Source organism: Balaenoptera ricei, chromosome 9, assembly GCF_028023285.1.
Source record: "Balaenoptera ricei isolate mBalRic1 chromosome 9, mBalRic1.hap2, whole genome shotgun sequence".
NCBI classification, from domain to species: Eukaryota; Metazoa; Chordata; class Mammalia; order Artiodactyla; family Balaenopteridae; genus Balaenoptera; species Balaenoptera ricei.
Genome location: NC_082647.1, coordinates 16,187,627 through 16,208,339, shown reverse-complemented (window position 1 = coordinate 16,208,339; position 20,713 = coordinate 16,187,627). Strand labels below are relative to the sequence as shown.

The 20,713-nt window shown below is 38.9% G+C and overlaps 1 protein-coding gene across 9 annotated transcripts in view; it reads right to left on the bottom strand.

The window, feature by feature from the left end:
• DGKI (diacylglycerol kinase iota) overlaps positions 1 to 20,713 on the bottom strand; it is a 468,554-nt gene that overhangs the window by 196,957 nt on the left and 250,884 nt on the right. For all 9 annotated transcript variants that reach the window (XM_059933287.1, XM_059933288.1, XM_059933290.1 and 6 more), the window contains 4 exons: positions 18,816 to 18,876; positions 9,244 to 9,357; positions 7,648 to 7,785; positions 4,599 to 4,677 (listed from right to left, as the gene is read on the bottom strand). In XM_059933287.1, the coding sequence (XP_059789270.1) occupies positions 4,599 to 4,677; positions 7,648 to 7,785; positions 9,244 to 9,357; positions 18,816 to 18,876 (392 nt within the window). The remainder of the gene's footprint in view (positions 1 to 4,598; positions 4,678 to 7,647; positions 7,786 to 9,243; positions 9,358 to 18,815; positions 18,877 to 20,713) is intronic.

The window sequence follows — 20,713 nt, the reverse complement described above, 5'->3', positions numbered from 1 at the left end:
GACACATCTTTCAAATTCTCTGCATTGGATATCTACTCAATCTTAAGACTTCAGTTATGTATATATAAATGACTCCAAAATCTATGCCCACAGTAACAGTGCCACCTTCAATTCAAATTGTATATATTATAAAACTCTTTCCTTCCAATGTCATCTCCCATTAAGGACAAATATTTTTATCAACATTATCTTCATGTTTCTAACACCATCGCAAAAATCTTACACTATGTATTAGTTGGTCACCTAACCCATATCTTTAGCACAAACTCATTTTCCGTCCTGTCTGAAATGCCCTTGCCTACTTTACTTCTTGTCTACATCAAACTCCTTCTTTATTTCCCACTATACTCCCTCCTACCCTTTCTGGAAACTTTCCCCTGATACCTATCTCCTGTCAACAGTCCCTACCAAACTCCCACATTATACACTGCCTGGACAACTCATCTTACCCTTACTTTATATTCCCTTCTGCTTGTGTTTATCTTTTATATACGGGCCCATCCTCCAATTAAACATTCCGTTCCTGTAACAAACATTGAGACAGCCACTGGACTTGGCACAAGGAATATAAAAGGAAATAAGACATAGTCTTTTGCCCTCATGTTGTTTAGAGTGGGGGAGACAGGTCTGAAAATGAAAAATAAAATGTCCTTTTGTATATGCCATAGAAAGATGTCTCTATAAGACAAAGTAGGAGTCACACATAAAGGGAATGATCAGAAAAGCGTTCCAGAGGCAAGTACACTTGAGTCTTGAATGATGAGTAGATGCCACGTTGAGGTTCAAGATGGAAAAGAAGGTGACAGAGAACCTTGGACAGTGACAGTTTCTCCAGGGCAAACTGTGCCTAAGTCTTACTAGCTGGGCAAGAGCCTGGCAGTGTGTCCTTTGCAGTGATGGTGATGATGAAATTTGGCAAGCCACTGAAAATAACACTTTTTTAAAGAAATCTGTCAGTTCTCCAGATGAATCATGAAACATTCATAATCCTTTGAAACATGCTGATCTGCATGTCTCTGTATATTCAGTGAAAATAGTAAATCCTAAATCAGATTTAAAAACTGCCTCTTCTAGAGTCATAGTTGTATTTCCTTGACCTTGTAGCATAAGGCTCAAATCCTCTGCATAAGAAGTAACTTCAATGAGGCAGTACAACTTTAGCATCCAATCTCAGACTAAAAGTTTGATGTGTTTAATATCCTTCATGTCCCCCCGAAAGTGACAATCTAATTCACGCAGCTGGCAAAGTGAGACCTTGCTTTGCTACCTGATAACCATAATCATTGTTAACATGACTATATGTTAATAGATTGGAATATTTTCAATGTACTTCCTCAAGCACTGTCATAATGCAGTAGTGATTAAAGCACTGGGCAAACAACTCCAACTGACAATTAAATGACCAATCCTATTAAAACTCTCAATTCTGTTCCAAACAATTGCACGTTCTGATATGCAACAGTTTAGCCACACATGGCTTAGCCACTATGAGAATAAAAAAGCTTCTGTTTTCCAATCAAATTAAGTATACCTTCTATCTGATGAAATTATTCATATGTTTGCATTCTTTATATACAAAATGTTAAGTCAATCAAAATGTTAAGACTACCTTTACTCCTTGCTTGATTTTTTACTGGTAATTCTAAAGGCATTTACACAGTAATGCCACTAATAAACTGTCTCAAAATAAATGTCATTTTAATTGTCCCTTCTAAAAGAAATACAATGTAAGTATCAATAGTAATGCAAAAGTCTACATTTGTTCCATGTCAATTTGATGGGTTATTTCACATCTATGCCAAAAATTGTTTCTGCAATTAAATTTTTTAAGATTCTGCTTTAGTGAGACTTGGTTTTACTACCCATTGCGTGTAAATGGATTAGCGCAATTCCCAATGTATTGTATTTTTTGACTAATAACTAATCGGTTATTCTATGCAAGCTCTTTTTTGTTTGTTTTTTGGTAATGGCTCTCATGGGGCTTTGAATCACTCTGCAAGTATTTGATGGCAAACGATACAAGTTTTATCATGAACTCTCAGCCCCTGAGCAGCTGTATTTGAGAACAGTTTGAAGTCTCAACTATGGTTTGCGAGGCTTGAGAATAGCCACTCACACAATCTACCAACAAAGTAAGTACGTATGCCCCTATTGAAAATGCGGCCTGCTATCTTTCTCTTCTTTCTGCAGCTGAGCTTGAAATTTCTTGACTATCCAGGTAAAAATATGGGGAAAATCCAAATAAACGGAAAACAGTAAAAATAATAATAATAATAGCTTGAGTAATTATACCTTTCATCATAAATAATGATTTTTTTTTTTTTTTTTTTACTTAACGCAAAAAGAATAGACTAACAGATACTAAGAAGTCCACACGTCTGGTCTAGGCATATCAACCAAATCTGGTTCCAATAGTTTGTGCATATTTATTGCGTACCATCTCAATATCCTCTCCATAAATATGGTATACATTACTCTCAGTCAACAGCAATCCTCCCTTATCCAGCTCTTCAGTGGCTGTTTTTCCTCAAGGGCCTTGGCTTCCCTGCAGGGAAAATGTTTGCAATTCCTTTTCCGATTACAGGAAAGCACTTACACTAAGCCTCGGCAATAAAGTATTCAAAGTAAAGTATTAGCTCTTGGCATCTTTCAACCAATTATTTTATAATCACACATATAAAATGATGTAGACATACATATACACCACAATTTGCATGTTCCTCTCTAAAATGAAATAGTTCCATAGTTTCAAAGAAAAGAAAAAAATCACTTTCCCACAAGAATTCTTTCTAAGCCTGGTCTTTCCACCGTGAGGTCTCTCTTTGCTGCCCTCTCATTCTGAGGCACCAAAGTTTCACCACAGTACAAGGAAACATATCATTAGGATAACTCTCAGATTAATAAGACAAAATATTAGGCTCCCTTGAATGAGCTCTCTGTCCACCACTTACTCATTTAGGCCTCTTTTCATGGCAGGATGTCTAATTTGGAGGTTCATGCATTAGTGATAATTGTACTACTTTACAAGTACTGTTAAGAAACGTAAAGATTTTATTAGGAAGCCCAGATCCAGAGTCTCCCAAAGAACATGAGAAATAAATGGGGTAAGAAATGGAGAAAGAAATCTCCAGTTACTTCCCCAAATCTACTCTCCTTAAATTAGGAAAGGCGACAGGTTATAAATGCCAGCCCTGATGTAGGACCCTCTGAATATCTAATCTCCGAGAACTGTCTAGAGAGGGAGGTGTGGAGCGTGTGGGTGTTTCTGATTTGGGTATTTGATATTTATGGTTCTGTTGTCAACCAACCTTTCTATCTGTGATTTTCTGGTTAATCAGAGAAAACTATGACTCTTTCTTTAATCAGTATTGCTTCTATTTGGCTCAGCATTTGACCCTCAAAGCCTCATGAAACCAGGAATGCAAAGTCTAACAAAATTGCTGAATTCAGTAAGAGAATTACAGGTTTATACTCTACTTTTATTTTGTCTTCTAACAGCCTTAATCCTATAGCCCCATTCCTGATCTTTAGTATATAAAAGTGTTGTCAGAATTTTCTCTGCATTATTAGTGGAATCTGAACAGTTGAACTTTGCCTTTTGTACTCTGTATTTCAAATTCTATGAGTTAAAAGCTTAGAGGCTCTTGCAGAATCTAGAGGAAAAGTAAAATAATCCCTCATTATGACTTTTATCTCACAAATTACTTATACCTGCAGCCAAGCATTATTTTGGTTACATGTTACCATATTCACAAGGGACTAGGTACAGGCAGAGACACAGATGTATTATACAAGAAGAGAGTTTAAGAGAGAGAAAGAGATTAAGAGAGACCAAGAAAGCAAGAGATTAAGGCTTCAAAGCATAAGCCAAAATCCTAAACTTTCTCAGTTCTGAATGACATAAGAAAATTTTGATGAAATATTTAACTTGTCATTATTTCATCTTATTTCTCTTTCAAAAGTTATTTTGCTTCCCCAAATCTCGATTCCATCTCTTCTAGTACTTAAATGACCACCAGCCCTCATTCATACTACCTCGTCCAGTGGAGATTCCAAGCACCTTGCATGCCTAATCCAATCACCGTCAAGCCCTTTTCTTTCAACCTAAACCACCTATAGTCAGCCCCCGTACTGTTCTAAGGTGCCTGTTGTCTCTTTTGTGCACATAGGGAAGACTTTTATGTTTGGCTACAAGATTTCAATGACCTTGGTTATAAAGTCCTGAACTTTAATAATTGGTGGTTTGAGAAGCTGTAAGTATTCTAATGACTTTAGTGAAAGATTCTCTTTTTATCACTTCTTAGTAGTTCACTAACTTCAAAGTTTCTAGTCAAACCTAAAGATTAGCAGTCCTGAGTCCCGGAACAAACATCTGGTCCTGACCTTTACCATCTCTGAGACCCTAAACAATGAGGTCTCAAAGTAACATCTGTAATAAGTTCCTATCTTGTCTAGCTCCCAGGGTCAACATGAAGGTTCAAATGGAACAGCATTAGACACACTGTCAACATTTAAGTGATATGCGAACAAAACGGAACATGCAAAACACCTGCTGGAAACTTCCTCCCTGGGAGATGGAAATGGGACGTTGTCCTCACCTCTGGATTCATGGAACTCCAGCGTGACATGGGCATCAAATCCGAGGCTGAAGTAATTATTGAAAACATTCAGAGGAAGCTGCAATGATGAACAAAGGCAGAGGTGAAGTTGTGTCTAACCAGGCAAAAAGAGGAAAATAAAACCTAAAGCCAGACACTTGTCTCTGGGGCAAGTCCCTGGGAGAACGATCAATTAAAACTCAAGGCAGGGGTGTCTATGTAGAAGGAACAACGGATTTTTGAATTAATTCTTTAGTGAAAGCTCAACTCAAACGATACTCCTAAGAATTTTAAATAGTTTAGGAAAAAAGGGATACAAATACAAATTATTCAATGAGAACCATTCTTGTGGATATTGTAATAAGAGAACCTCATTAAGTTGAGGGATGCACATTTGTAATAGTTACAAAGGATGATTCAACAAGCAAACTTAGTAAGTAAATTCAATTGTAAGGATCGTGTCTAACCTTCTTAATCAGTGGATGCAAGTTTTTTCAAGAATTTATGTTCAGCATATTAATACTGCAACTTAAAATGAATAACATTTGTTCACCCTTCACTTATTTTCCAAAAAAATATATTTTTTGATAAAAGTCATGTAAGCAATAAGTCAGTGGGAGCCATTCAACTATTCTCAACCTAGAGGAAAAATAAAAATAAAAATATATATGTGTGTGTGTGTATTTATCAGTATTCAGATTCCTATTTAGTCTATAAACTCTTATCTTTAATATGACTGTGAAATATGCAACGCAGACACACAGATACACATACAAGCCTTAGCTTTCCTTCCCAGAGTCCTCTGGGTCCCTGGCTGTTACTGCTACAAGCTGAGTAAAGGAAAGAACAAACTATGCAGCCTAAAGTCCTGCATTAAAACTACAAAGTTGGTATGATTTGAAGGCTTCAGTTTAATGTTAGAACAATTAGAAAAGCATGTGGAAAATGCTAGAAGGCAAATGGTGGTTCTTACACTTTTCCTCCTGCAACTCAGAATGAAAGATAAACGTTAAAGTAAATGGAGAGGTAATTTTATCTCAGCCTGGATAATGTCTCCAGATAATTATCAGGTTTATCTTCCAGATAGAAATGCACTTCTCTTCTATTAGAAATAAGTGTTTGGCCTCAAGATTTCAAAAGTTAAGTTCATTACAGGGTTTCATATGCCCCTTGATCAGTAAGATTTTCTGTTTGACTAGAGCGATAATCGTGTCCCATTAAGAGAAAAATGAAATGAGAGGAAGAGTCAGAGGGAGAGCAAGAGAGATATTAATGCAGAAAGAGAGAAATTGAAATAAAGGATGAACCCTTCGATGGAACGCCGAGTCAGAGCTTGTACTGATTCAGAGGTCAGATCAGCCTGTAGAAGTAGTTACAACCGACTGGAGAACAGGGAGAGAAACTAAACACATAGAACATTGCCAAAACATATCTCACTCTCCTGGCTTCAAATATGAGAATGTCCAGTTCCTGCACTGAAACAAAATACAGGTCCTTGGTAATGACAGCAAGGGTTGGTGATCCTGCCAAAAGCGCAGATATGTTCATTTCTACCATTTATGCTCTTTTGGCTACAATTCTAACCCATGTCTTAGCATCCACTGATAACTTCGGAGAACATCTGGTCACCATCCCCTAAATAACATCACAATTTAGTCTGTTATTAAGTTCTTATTCATATTTTCCAGGAAAAATTGCCCTGATTTCCTACACATCTCCTCAAAATCCACTTTCAAAACCCTTTAAGTATCTGGATTAATGTTCCCAGGCTGCACCAAGAAGTCTTTCCATTTCTTAAGCTGTTGGGAAGAGAATTAAACATAGATTGCTATTGAGGTTCTAACCATTCCAAGTTGAGTGGGGATAGGTCCATAACATCTCCATATGGTACACTTCTTTGTACTTTAGCTGTTTTCTATCCAATTTCTGTAAGTCAAATACATTAGAAGGAAGTATTATATCCCAAGATGACACTTGTTTAAACAACATTGTGATGTCATGAACTCAAGATCAACTGAGCAATCATGATATCTACTAAAAACCTTATAGTTTCTGGATCATAGTTTAGGTGAAAAAACCATGAAGGTAAGACAAAACATGTTTTAACCAATTTTAGCCAAATAAGTAACTTGAGCATCTACCACAATTGGTCAGGATCATGGTACTAATCAATAAAGGTGCATTGATTTGGTCTAAAATGATATCAGATTTTAAGGCTGAAACCACCATGAAATCTTGGCCTCAATCAATGGCACAATCCAATATAGCAGGGATGCTGTTTAAAGTACAGATGCCTTCACCCTGCATCTACTTAATCAGAATCACTGGGAATAGGACCTTGTCATCTGCATTTTATAGGCACACCTGGAGATTCTTACACAACAAAAGTTTGAAAACACTGTCATAGAAGAAAAGTGGAAAGTAATAGAAAGCAAGTGTCTACTCAGAAACCTATCAAATTTATCTGAGATTGAGGCCAGAACTTAAAGCCAAATGTTCCCCTGAAGCTCTATAGTAGCATTTTTACAATTATGTCCCTTGGTTTGTCTTGGGTTGAGATACAAGTTCAATCACTGAAGGAAAAACACGAAGTCAAACATTTATTTAGGCATCCTGATGTCCCAATCAAGTGATGAAACTGAAATATTTGCTATCAGACCAGAAATCTCAGGCATTTATCTTTCTATTGAAAGACCCTGTACCTAATGCTTCAGATCATATGATTTTTTTAAACTTCTCATAGGTTAAGAGTTTGCAATGAATTTGAAAGATTAGAAAACTGATATATTTCTTTCTGGTGTGGAATTTGAGAACAGAGAACAGCTCCCTGCGCTATGGAAGTGGGTAGGAAATCTTGGTCTTTAGAAGTCTACGGGGCAGAATCATCAGGAAGTGTTATACTCATAGCCCTAGTAGCCGTCAACTCAAACACCGTCCTGTCATCTCATAGGAAGGAATCAGCACATGACCCTCCAGCCAGGAACGTATTTCCTGTGACTCAGGCAGATACTCCAGGGTTAGCTTTCTGCTGAAGGAAGAACTCTCTAACCTTACACACGCCATCTTCAAGTTCTTCTGGAGGCAAGTCTGGGTTTCTTTCCACATGGAGGTTCCAGCGATCTAGCTGTACAATTGTCCCATCTTCTACTTGGCAAAGGATCTTAGAAACAGGTTCATCAGTGTAGCCCTAAGGAATCAAAGAGCACACACATTGCTGTCTGGAGTAGGGAACAGTACAGCCAAAGGTATTTCATGCAAGGTGGAGCCCTTGTTCTACAGCTGTTTATTTTGCAATTAGCAAGGCTGGGACGGTAAACTGTTTTCCTCGAGGTACTTAGAATTTAAGACAAAAGGCATGGGTAATGTGCACAGAAATACTAACTCTAGCTGGTTTGAGTTGAGGAATGACTTTTGCCAGCACCAAGAACCAAAAGCCACCGGCAGGCTTTTGAGATCCATACTGGATGGCTGTTTTTATCAGAGTGAAAACAGGTCACCCCAGGCCTTGTACTAGGGGAATTTGGAGGATACACAGAACAAGTGTATGTGGAAAAGCGGGAAAAGAATCAAGGTGACATCGGCTAGACAATTTCTTCCACTGACGTTCCATTTCACTCACCTCTCCCTGACCTTGTACTAGGACACCATTCCTTCCGGGACCTAAGGCAAGTCTGACTGAGGAATAGCCCTGCTAGGGAGCTAGCGACTTATTCCTTGAGCACACATTACTGATAGCACGATTATTAAGGACAGTCAAGTCATTGATTTGGATAAGAGCAATTAATACCAATAATACATTTAGCTGCTTCATGTAAATATATTTATTATTTATACTATGCTTACTTAAAAAAAAAAAGACCGATGGGAGGTTAATTCATCCAAAGCCAAATAAATATCTGCTAATGTCCAGACATAATTATCACCTATGGGAGGTGAATGCACCCAAAAGCCAGATTAACATCTGCTAATATCTGAAGATAATTTTCATGGAGCCCAGCCCAGGCAATGGTCTCATATGAGCAGTTAAAGAGCTGGTGGGGCAGCATATGTTAGCATATTGTGCTTTCTTATTTTCTTAGTACTATAAAAATAATGATGATGATGATGATGATAAAAATGGCTGGTTAGTGACCGGTAAACTACTTTCAACAAGCTTGCCTGAATTGGCTCCATGTTGAAAAGGACAGTTGGTTACCTGTATAGCCAAAATCATGACGACACTGACCAGAAAACTAAATGCTCAAACAAAGCCATAACTCTTCCAAAGTAAGGACTGTAAATCTGAACCAGACTCACTCTTCTGGAGAGGACTGGGGGGTCAGGAGCAATTCAGGTCTCTGTGATTGTTTAACATGAGGACCTGAGGCCAACCCACCCTCTGTCTTTAGTGGGTACCTCAAAAAGCCCCAGGCCTGTGTACTAACCCCCATTTTTTTTTAATATAAAATGTTCCCCTCTTCTCTAGCTGACTATAAGTTTAAACTGAAGAAGTCACCAGATAAAAACCATGGTTCATGGGGACCTTGATTCTCAACTCTAACTTGTTCCTTGAACAAGAGTAGCATATGCCCCTTCCACTTGAGCATCTGTGGGTTTGGGGATCTGTTGCTGGATGACATGGGCAGCCCCTGAGGGCAGTTCTTACCCCTCCCCAGTTGAGAGTTCGAGCCAGGTCGTTCCCAGTCCCCAGAGGAAGGACCCCAACCGGAGGCTGAGGGCTCAGCTGCAGTTCATCCAGAATGGAAAGGATCCAGCCCACCTACAGACATTTTGGGGACCAGAAGAGATATAAGAAAGATAGATAAGTTACAAAGACGACAACCTGAGAACAGGAGCAAACAGAATAGTTCTATTTGCAAGGAGCAAATAGAATAGTTTAAAGGAGCAAATAGAATAGTTTCATTTTTCTTTAAAACATGCATGTTTTAATCCAGTGACCAGGGAACTGAAAGACCACTTATCTCAAGCAGTTTCAAAATGGCAAGTCTCTTACAGGGAAAAGAACCATTTTGTATATGCTGTATCATATAAGCAAAACTAGACCCATTCATCTATATGTTAACTAGAGATGTACTTTAAAATTCAGGAGAGTTTACAATTTAGGGAGGTATATACATAGGGCACTGCAGGAAATGTAAGACTCAGAATCAGATTAAATCTCAATTCTGGCTCATATTGGCTTTGTAATCTTGATTAAGGTATTTAACCTCACAGACTCATTTATCTGATTTTCAAAATGGAGACAATGCCTACCTCACAAGATTGTTTATAGATTAAACTAAAACGTATATAAAATCCTCATTATGGTGCATGGCCCACGTAAGCACTTATTAAATGGTTACTCTCCACGTTATCTTAGAAATTAGTCGTGCTTTCCTAAATATCCCTACATTCCCCTTAATGAAACATTATGAAAACATAATTATGGATGAACTTAGTACTTATTATAAGTTTAGGCAGAAAATAGATACTTATATACTAGAATCATATTCCTGTTTAATCTTTTTCTAAGATAAATAATACTTTGGGTTTAGTCTTATTATAACTATTTAGAAAAATTACCCCAAACTTGGAAATACCAAAAAGAAACTTGCATATCCTCACAATGTCATTCTAGAGTAGTGTCACAGGCATATCTAAGAACTTTATGACTGTAGGTTAACTTGAGGATTTCTGTCCTGTAGAGATACAAATGTCAAGAAGAGATCACTTTAAAGGTTATGGTTCTATTCCCCCAGAAGGGCATAAACTAATTTTGTCTCAAATTTAGAAAAATTATTTTGGTATAAACTACATAATCATTTTCCTCTTCTTGTATTATCTTGCTGATTCCTTTATTAAAAAGCTAAATAAATTTTTGACATTGTATTCACTCTAAATTTGTATGATAATTATTTTTTTTAAATTTTTTAAAAATTGTACTTTAATAGTACATTTATTGAACACCACTGCATATAAAACATGGAACTAAGTAATTGAAATAAAAAGGTAAGTGAACTACACTAAGATAGGTAAGGCAGAATGCCTGCTCTCAAGGAGTTTACAATTAACAAAAAGAGAGGCATACTGATTGCTTTCTATGTGCTAGTCCCTGAGCAAATTTTTCTACTGAATTATCTTATTAAGCTTCAAAACAACTCTCTACAATAGATATAATTTTTGTCTCCATTTTGTAGATAAGGAAACCAAGACTTGGAAGGTTTAGTGACCTCCTTAATCATCTGCGAGGCAGAGCTGACATTCAAAGCTAGGTTTGCCACACACCAAAGGCCAACCTCTTAGCCGCTCTGGTGCAGAGGACCTTTCAGTAAAGAACTAAACCCAGCTCTAGATGTGGCCTGAACATCCCTGAGACCATGGCATGTACCTTGGGAATCTGTGGAACACTGGGGAAACCTTGGAAATTGCTTAGTCAAATTCAGTTAATTTGCAGATTTATTAACTGAGGTACACAGAGGTCATGTTATTTGCTCAAGACAAAATAATCAAAAGTGGCAGAGTCGGAGTCATTCCAGGTCTGTTGACTTGCATCTAAAATCCTTTCTCCTCCAAGACGAGTACTTCCCAGGATGTCAAACTTGCCTATCTGGCAAGAAATCTAAAACTGTGTTTACCTTCTAGAAAGGGATACCACTATGTTCACCCAAAGTGGTAAACTAAAAATCCAGATCTACACTAGTGTCCAAAATCCCCCCCCCCTTTCCCCCAAACTGGGCGATTTGCTCCTAGATTTCCAGCCAGCACTTCTCTAGCTCTTCCCTTACACACAATACTCACTAAACTTGCCAACTGAAGTAAAGGGAAAAAATGCCAGATGCTAAAGTAGTGCTGACGACTACATTAGCTATTGCTCCTGAGCTGCTAAAGCACAAACTAGACACAGTAAAAGCAGATACCTCTAATAAACTACAAGAAGGGGATTTAAAGGCATTAAAAAGGACGTGAAAACTCAGAAATCCCAACAACCTGGGATCACTGGCTGCGGCTGTAAACAGCCCTGAGTAGAAACAGAGACTCTCAGAAATGCGGTGGAACTTACTGGAAACCAACTCAATATCCCATACAGAGCAGGGAAAAGAAGGCAGTCTCTTTAAAACTTCTGAGAGATGATCATGCAGACCTCCCTTTATGATTTACACTCACAAGTCAGTCCATTTACCTTGAGGTAGATTTTTGTTATGTTTATTTGAAATAGGTCTATCTTTTCTGAGTAAAGATGATGTTATGAGTTCACACTTTCAACACCCCATTTCACTCTAGACACAAACACAGGAGGAAAAAAAAGTCTTCATGGGCCAGAAACAAATGAAGCACAAAATGGCAAGCAGAGGAAACCAGGAGTTTGGCTTCTGTCTGATTAGGGGGTATAAAAGTTCACCCCCGGCTGGTAGGAGGCTGTGTATGAACCAGGCTCCACCCCTGGCCAGCAGAAAAGAGGCCAAGAAGAGAGGGTGAGGGATCACCGCCTGAGGCCATAACCCATAGAAAGCTGGGGTGCCTTAAGGCTCGAGGCACACAGCCTCTAACAGTGCGTCCAAATTCCCACGAGCTCAATGACACACCTGAAACACCCCTGACACGGCCGCAGGATGGGAGCCTTAGCCACTTCAAGAAAACCCGACTCTACTCTCAGGATCCTGGAAACAATTCAAACTACTAGAAAGGATTAGTAAAAGGAGGCAGAGAAAGAAAAAGGAAAAATCATAAAAATGGAACTACCATACGATCCAGCAATCCCACTACTGGGCATATACCCTGAGAAAACCATAATTCAAAAAGAGTCATGTACCACAATGTTCACTGCAGCTCTATTTACAATAGCCAGGGCATGGAAGCAACCTAAGTGTCCATCAACAGATGAATGGATAAAGAAGATGTGGCACATATATACAATGAAATATTACTCAGCCATAAAAAGAAATGAAATTGAGTTATTTGTAGTGAGGTGGATGGACCTAGAGTCTGTCGTACAGAGTGAAGTAAGTCAGAAAGAGACAAATAAATAGCGTATCCTAACACATATATATGGAATCTAAAAAAAAAAAAAAAAAATGGTTCTGAAGAACCTAGAGGCAAGAGAGGAATAAAGATGCAGATGTATAGAATGGACTTCAGGACACAGGAAGGGGGAAGGGTAAGCTGGGACGAAGTGAGAGAGTGGCATGGACATATATACAGTATCAAATGTAAAATAGATAGCTAGTGGGAAGCAGCTGCATAGCACAGGGAGATCAGCTTGGTGCTTTGTGACCACCTAGAGGGGTGGGATAGGGAGGGTGGGAGGGAGGGAGACACAAGAGGGAAGAGATATGGGGATATATGTATATGTATAGCTGATTCACTTTGTTATAAAGCAGAAACTAACACACCATTGTAAACCAATTATACTCCAATAAAGATGTTAAAAAAAAAAGAAAAAGAAAAAGGAAAAATCAAACACAGCAAAACAACTTCCTCTGAACACGAGCCTGCAGAGAGAAATTCTAAATCCCAGGAAGAACACTAATAGTAAGATGGATGGGAAGGTTAGAGGAATAATTCACAGCCCATGAAACACAAACATTTTTCGAATAACTTTGAAATAAGTGTCCCATAACTTCCACGAATTGATAAGGTGTCTTCTAACAGTCCTTTGATCAGTATAATTGTCCTCATTCAAACCTTAAGCGCTGTTCCTGTTTTTGTTCTTGTTTTTCTGAGAAGATTGCCAAGAATCCACATGAAACTGTGGTGTGGTTCCACACAAAATGCCATGAGCCCTCTGGACCCTTTGATTTCCCCTTTCTTCTCAATTGATTTGCTTTAAAAAAATGCATAAATAGATTCTATCTTCTTTTTCCAATAGCCAGTTAATCAACTATTTAATTTTCCCCTGAATAAAAGCAGATAATCTTAGTATTTCATCATTACACAACGCTTGGAGTCATCAAATGTCTCCTGCCTTTCACAGCAGAGATTTTTTGTTTTGTCTTGAAGTTCCCTCATGTACAATCCATGTTAGGCTAACAGTTCTTTGGCTGAAGTGGGCCCGTATCTTTCCTTTGCACAGCGCCTGAATAGTTGCTCTCATCCAAGAGCTACATCACCACTACCCAACAACCAGCTTCCTCAGAAGGCAACGTAACGTAGGCGTGCAGGGAAGGCACAGAGCTGGAAGGAGCCCAGCTGCATCTGAAGTCTGGCTCCATCACCTACGGAGCCAGTTAAGGCACTTAATCTAAGTTCCCTCCTATGTAAAAAGGGATAACGGTACCTGCCTCGTAGGGGTATTTTACCAATTAAATAACACGGAGACATTGCTTAGCATGTGCCTGACAAATAGGAAATGCTAAATTAACATTAACTGCTATGATTAAGATATATTTTTCTTCCTCTTTCTTTACCTCATCCATAAAGGTCCAGTTTCCTAGAAGCAAAATGCCCTCTTCCTGTCTCTCCACTTAAAGAAAAGTTGAGTCTCAAAGTTCACAAATCACTCCCACCTTTGACTGCCATCAAGTCACAAAAATCTCTCTTTCACAGACTATGACAAACAGTAAAAGCCAAGCTGCACTGCAGCATAAAAAGGAGGGAGGGAGGGAGAGAGGGGGAGGGAGAGAGGGAGAGATTATGGAACAAATACACCTACAATAGCAGGAGACATAAAAGATCTTGAGTAATAATCCGCGTACTTGCCCCTATGAGAGCAAAACCATGCAAAAGTCTTAAGGTCCAAAGCTGTTATCGGAGGCTCTCCGTTCCCAGGACCGTGCTCCTGCTGGAAGTCCAGACTGCAGGTTCGTGGGCAGGGACTGTGTTTGCTGGGGCTTTTGCATTACCCCAGATGCTCTCCACCAGCTTGACCAGCACCCCTTCAGTTAAACTTAATTAATTGCAACACGCACAGCTTTGCATATTTCCCATCACAACTGAAGAAAACTATCTGGATTGTGCAAGATCATCTTCCAGGTGGCAGAGTTCCTTCCTGCCTTTGTGTTAGGAAACGCAGGGCTGACGGGGCTAGAACACCAGGGTGCTGGGCTTCGGCCCTGAGCAGAGCTGCCCAGCCAGCCCTGCGGCCGCAGCAGCTGCCTGATGCTGCCACCCCCTGGCCCTGTTCAGCTGTAACCATCACTGAATATTTCCCAAGTGCACATGGAACAACGTTTTCGTTCGGCAATATGCTAACATTAGCGTTGGCTGAGGGGTGGAGAGGGCCGTGAATTGACATTTTCTTTGAACGAAGCAGATGCACAGTTGCCTTTCCTCATATCATCTGCAGGCAGAAAAGTGAGGGATACCCTTACGGAGAAATCAAACGAGAACGAGGGCAACGTTTCTGCACCCAGAAAGATCATCAAAACGCAGCATTTGACAACCGGGTTCCCTTTCTTACATGTGCACAATGATTCTTCCTTGTGATATTTTCATATTTGCACTCAAGAGTTTACAAAGTCACTCTGTGTTAGAAGAAATGTTTAAAATCGAGATAATAGTCAAGGTATGAGCTTTTTTGAAACAGAATGTAGATTTAGGCTATCCATCCCCTCATCGGCAAGAGGACAACTGAGGGTGTACCAAGCTCTTCTTCAAGAGAGGCTGGGACGTCGGGGTGCTGAGGGAGAAGAGGCGTGTGGAAACATCTGCTGGCCCTGTCAATTAAAGGGGAATAATAATCCTTTCTTCCCTGCTACAGCTGTAGTGACTCGGGGCATGGGGGGGCCTACTGTGTAGGATGTATCCTCATCTAGGGAAGCCAGCGGAATCAGAAATAAGCATAAAGTGTGTGGCTCAAGTCCATTTAATCCCAGCCCTTTGGAAAGACGTTAACAGGGTTAAGGGTGGACCTCTGGATCCAGCCCAGTTCATCAAGGCCAAGGGCAGGTAAGGAGGGATCATGTTTCACCTTAAGGCTCCATAACGAGGGGAAGGGACCTGTGACCCTACTGTCTCAGTTCACGCACTCCTCGATATTTAACCAAGGTGGCAGCCAAGGTGGGAACTGGATGGGTGGACAGGTGGCCGAGGAGAGGACAGAATACAAATTTACCCCGTGACCAAAAAGAGACTATTTCTAGTTTAAAAACATGAAGGTTTGAGATCATCCTGAGTTAGTATTCTCTCACTCTAGAGATCAAAGATGGGACCAGCCCATTCGAAACCTGCAACTATGTGACAACCTCAGGATCATGCAAACCACTTACAAAGAGACCGCACCTGGGCCACCTTCCTCTGCAGCCGTCACTGGCCTTGTGTGGTGACGGACTGCTTGAACATGGCTGATCTCAACTGGAGGCGCTGTAAATTTAAAATATATGCTAGATTCTGAAGACAGTCCAAACAGCATAAAATATCCCACTAATGACTTTATACTGATTGCATGTTGAAATGATAATATCTTGGATATAGCGGGTTAAATAAAATAGATTATAAAACTAATTTAACCTGCTTCTTCTTAGTTTTTTTAAGTGCCTTCCAGAAAACTTAAAATGTAAAAATGCGGCTCGCATTATAGTTATCTTGAACAGCAATGGTCTATACTAACATAATGTTACAGCTGTGAAGACCCTTAGGGATCCAAACGTATCCCTTTTCAGATTTAGAATGTCTCAGAAGAAGTTAAGGAACCTTCCAAAGCCACTGCAATGGTGGCAGAAGCACCTCTTCCTCCTCCAACTGCAGTATCTGCCTCCTTGCACTTTTTACCAGGATAAAATTAAAGTAACTCATACTGAAGCCAAATAACTTTTCTCCAAATTAATGCAACATGTCTATATATTTGATAAGACCTTGTACACACACTAATGTGACTGAGGGTTAACATATCCTCATCCTAACCCATCAAAAATATTCTATATCTGATTCCTCCTGGAACCTTGTCACTGACAGAATTCTGACAGCCTCTACAGTGACAGATACACTCACTAGATAAAGGGTGAGAGCACCTTATGTCAAATATATACCCGACACTTCACTTGCCTCGAGCCAACAGCTTTTCTTCATGCATCCATCAAGATGCCTCTTCTTTATATAAACACTCAAAATTTAAAGTTTCATATTCAAAACTGATAAAAATGTCAATCACGTACCTTGATAAACATTTCAGAAACCCCATATATCTTTTACAAAACATCTAACAAGGTGAAATAAAATAAAACCTGGTTTTACATAAGGTATAAGATATGCAAAGTTTTGATTCTGCATGATTGGACTACAGAGGTTACCACTGACAAAAATAATTAGTTCAAAAGTATGCATCAGTTCTAGGGGAAATACACTACTTTTCATGGCTGTTGTAAGGGACCCACCGTATAAACGTCTAGTGCGGTTGTGAGTTATGTAGAAGGATGTGAAAATTGAAGTTAGGATCACAGATAAGGTACCAAAGAAGAAAAAGTGCTTATAATATAAATGAAAAGTTACATTTAGCCTTGTGGAATACCCGTTAATTATGGTCTATTTAAAGAAGACATGCTAGGAAAGCTGGGGAACAAGGTAGTCTGTGTGTCAAGTAGTGACATTAATGGCACCAGAGAGTATAGAAATTCAACACTGTGATTTGATCTGGTCATTAGGACCCACTAGGGAGGTACCAAGTCTCTCTCATTCTAGGTTTTGTCCCAGACACTCTCTTGAAACTATTTTCTTGAAAACCACCAGTTACTTCCTAGTCTCCAAATCCACAGTAATTCCTCAGTCTCTTCTTAAGAATGTAATCCCTGCCTCTGTCTTGAAACTCCTTTTGGGTTATTTTTTATTTTTTCTTGACAGAATAGACTACTGGTGGTCCTTCTGCCTCTGTCTTTCCACTTTCCTTTTGAAATTCAGCTCTGACTGCTTAATTATAAATGTTTCACAAGTGTCTGGACTTGGCTCTCTTCTTTGTTCTTTATGCTTTGAATTCCCATATTTCCAAACACTTTCCTAACTGCAGAGATTACCTCAATACCACATAACTTAGAACAGTGCTTCCTACACATATCTGCTGAGTAGAGGAAAGGAAGAAGAAAGCAGTGAGGCAGAGAGAGGTGATGGGAGGTGCAGTGGATAATGGGGAAGTTTGGAAGGTGGAACAGCCAATCCAGGATGAAGCCCAAGATATGGAGATGGAACAGGCAACTGGTGGATTTGAGGTAACAATCACTTAAGTTAAGAAAGAGGAAGGACTCTGAGTACAGGACACCAGGCATATCCCCATAGTCAAATAATTTTGGAAAACACTGGGTTAAACAAAGTGAAATAGGTTTGGCTTCTTTAAGACTTTATAACGAATTTTATAAGCTAATCATGTGTATTAGAGTCTCCAAGAATAGTAAACATTACTTTCCCAACTGAAAAATGTTTTCCTCTCCGCAGAAAATCTTAAAGGACCAGTGCAATCACTGTTTTATTTTTTTCTGGTTGTATTTATTAGTATATAATGTGTATCCAGTGCTGCATTAAGTGTTCACGTGCTGTGAGAGATAAAATTAGAAGATTCCGTTACTGCCTTTGAGAATAAAACATTCTAATTAGGAAGATTAGAGAAAAGCCAAAGATAGTTCATAATAAAATCCTATGAGATCAGACTCCAAATACAGAAGAAAAGACACTGGACAGCAAAATCTAAATGTCACGATTCTCAATTATTTGCCTTTGCTAAATATAGCAACATAAGTAGAGGGCAAATTGAGAAACAGATGAGACAAACTGGGGAAAATACACCAGTGATATTAAACTTCAGCCCAACTCCGTCTTTTCTCCAAAAATGACTACAAAGGGAACCAGCTGTGATCTTTAAGACAAACCAATGTTAGTCAATATTCTAAGTTTTATTTTCACCAGTAAAAAAAAAAAAAAAAAAAGCCATAATTCAATTGTGTACGCATACTTCTCCTCCATAGTTGTGACCGATTATTAAGAATATATGGAAATAGGTCAGCTTCTGTTTTAAAAATAATTTAGTCATCTATAATCCTCATTCTAGTGATCTGACCACATCCTTACTTTGTGGAACAGGAAAGGATATAGCTTAGTGGAGGGAAAGAAATCTAATTTAGAAAGATCAAGTATGAGTCCTTGAGGGCAATAACAAAGTCCCTCCTAACCCTTAGGGGCGTGGATTCACATGAGAGACAGAGGTTTGAGGGGATTGGAAAGACTGTGAGGTGGGAATGAAGAAAGAGAAATGTCTTAAGGAAAACAAAAGACAAATGGAAGAAACAAGGGAGAGAACTAGATTCTCTTTCAAGGACCTACCGTTCCATCCCCACCACAGGCCAGAATCCGCAGATTTGGTACTTTCCTATATAATTCAAGCCTGTAGAGGATACAGAAGGAAAAGTAAATAAAAGAGCATATCACTGGCCATAGCAGACAGCATGATTCCAAAACACACCAAAACGAAGGGGGGCATGGAGGGTGTCCACTGGAGAAACTGCATAACCCCGAGAATGGTAATACCTTCAAAACTAGTCACCGAGTAGTCACCAAGTACTGGTTCCAACAATCGGATTAGGGGCTGGCAGCAAACGTCACTGGAATGGGGTTTTAGGGTGTCCTAGTGTTTTATTTCCCATAATTCCTATTAATGTGTCAACGCACATTATTTTCTTCATTAGTGTCAAATTCCTTCTTTTTCTTTCCATTCTTCTCCCTCCTTTCTCAAAGAACATCAAATTTGATTAGCTTTTCCCAGACCTATTTATTTTTCAAACCTACACTTCCCACTCTTACTCCTAGAAAACCTTCTTCAGAGAGATAGGAAGGCCACCCCACTAGCATTATTACTACCGCACCCACAATTCCATCTCCCTCTCAACTCACCCGCTGACCCTCAAACCCCCATTTATACTCCCCAGGCCCAAAAGGGAAGATTTACTGAATTTTCTTTATTTTGAATTTGTCTGCTTGAAATTAGATCTTTCCTGTTGTCTCAAGAAAATGCAATGATAACTGCCCCTGCTAAAATGTTTGCTTAAGTGACAATTTCAATGGCTCTGTTCCAGAAAACATCACCTATTTAAATCAAATCATATTTTTTTCTGGAAATAGTTCCTGTCCTGCCATGTTCTTTATGGTTATCTATGAAGTATCTACCTAAAGTCTAACTAAAAATGATAAAATCTTAAGAAAAGTAAATGTAAAAGGGCAAAAGTAAATGTAAAAGGGCAAAAGCAGATTTGTCTTAATACATCTGAATGCAGAAAAAAATATAGAAGTCTTACAGCAAACTCTAGTGGCAAGGAAGTTCATAGATTAAGAGAATGACAACAGAAATTAATTTTCATAATTAATGTTCTCTCGTAGGCTTAAAATATGTAATTTATCTATTTCATAGAGGAATATTATTTTCTAGAAATTATCTGAGTTTGTGTTTCTTTGCCTCTGATATTATTACTTATTTATAAGTAGTTATAAAAATAATTAATATCTCTTTATTTCTAATGTTTACCAGATGACATCTGAACTACCTTATTAGGTGGGTTTTAAAAAGGGAACCAGACAACAGCAGAAATGTCCCTGCTCCTTCCCACCATGTACCCCTCCACGAAAGGGAAGATATAGGATACATGTCACCTACAGATAGACTTTATTTTTCACCGCTTCGAACAAAAAACAGAGAATGAAATTTCTGAGAGGCTCAGATGAGGGACTGAGCAGGAATTAGAATGTCTCCCCCACTCTGGTATGGAATCCATAGGTATAATCAATTAATCAATCAAGCTCTCAAATGGACACAGATGCATACAATTTCTAATGCAAATAAATGAAAATATTCATAAACAGATATGGCCATTCTCCACAAAGATACACTTACATTCCCATTAATGTACATCTCCAAAGTGGTACATGCATAAGTAGAAAAAGGATGGATCCTTTCTCAATTCAGATTTGCTCATAACGTACAGTTACATGTGTCTAAGCAGCAAACACACTCAGAGTTAACGACTCAGAGGTTAAGTGTTGAAGGAAACTAACCCAATGAAGAGGGAAACATCAGATGAAGTTTTAAAGGGAGGATAGTGCAGGTGAGCAAGTAGATGAGAGGTGGTCAGAAAAACACTTCATGAGGTCATCAAACAATAAAGCTTGACTCCAAAGCAGAAAGTCCTTCTCACTCGCCTAAAATAGTAAGAACCATGGAGGGTATTTCC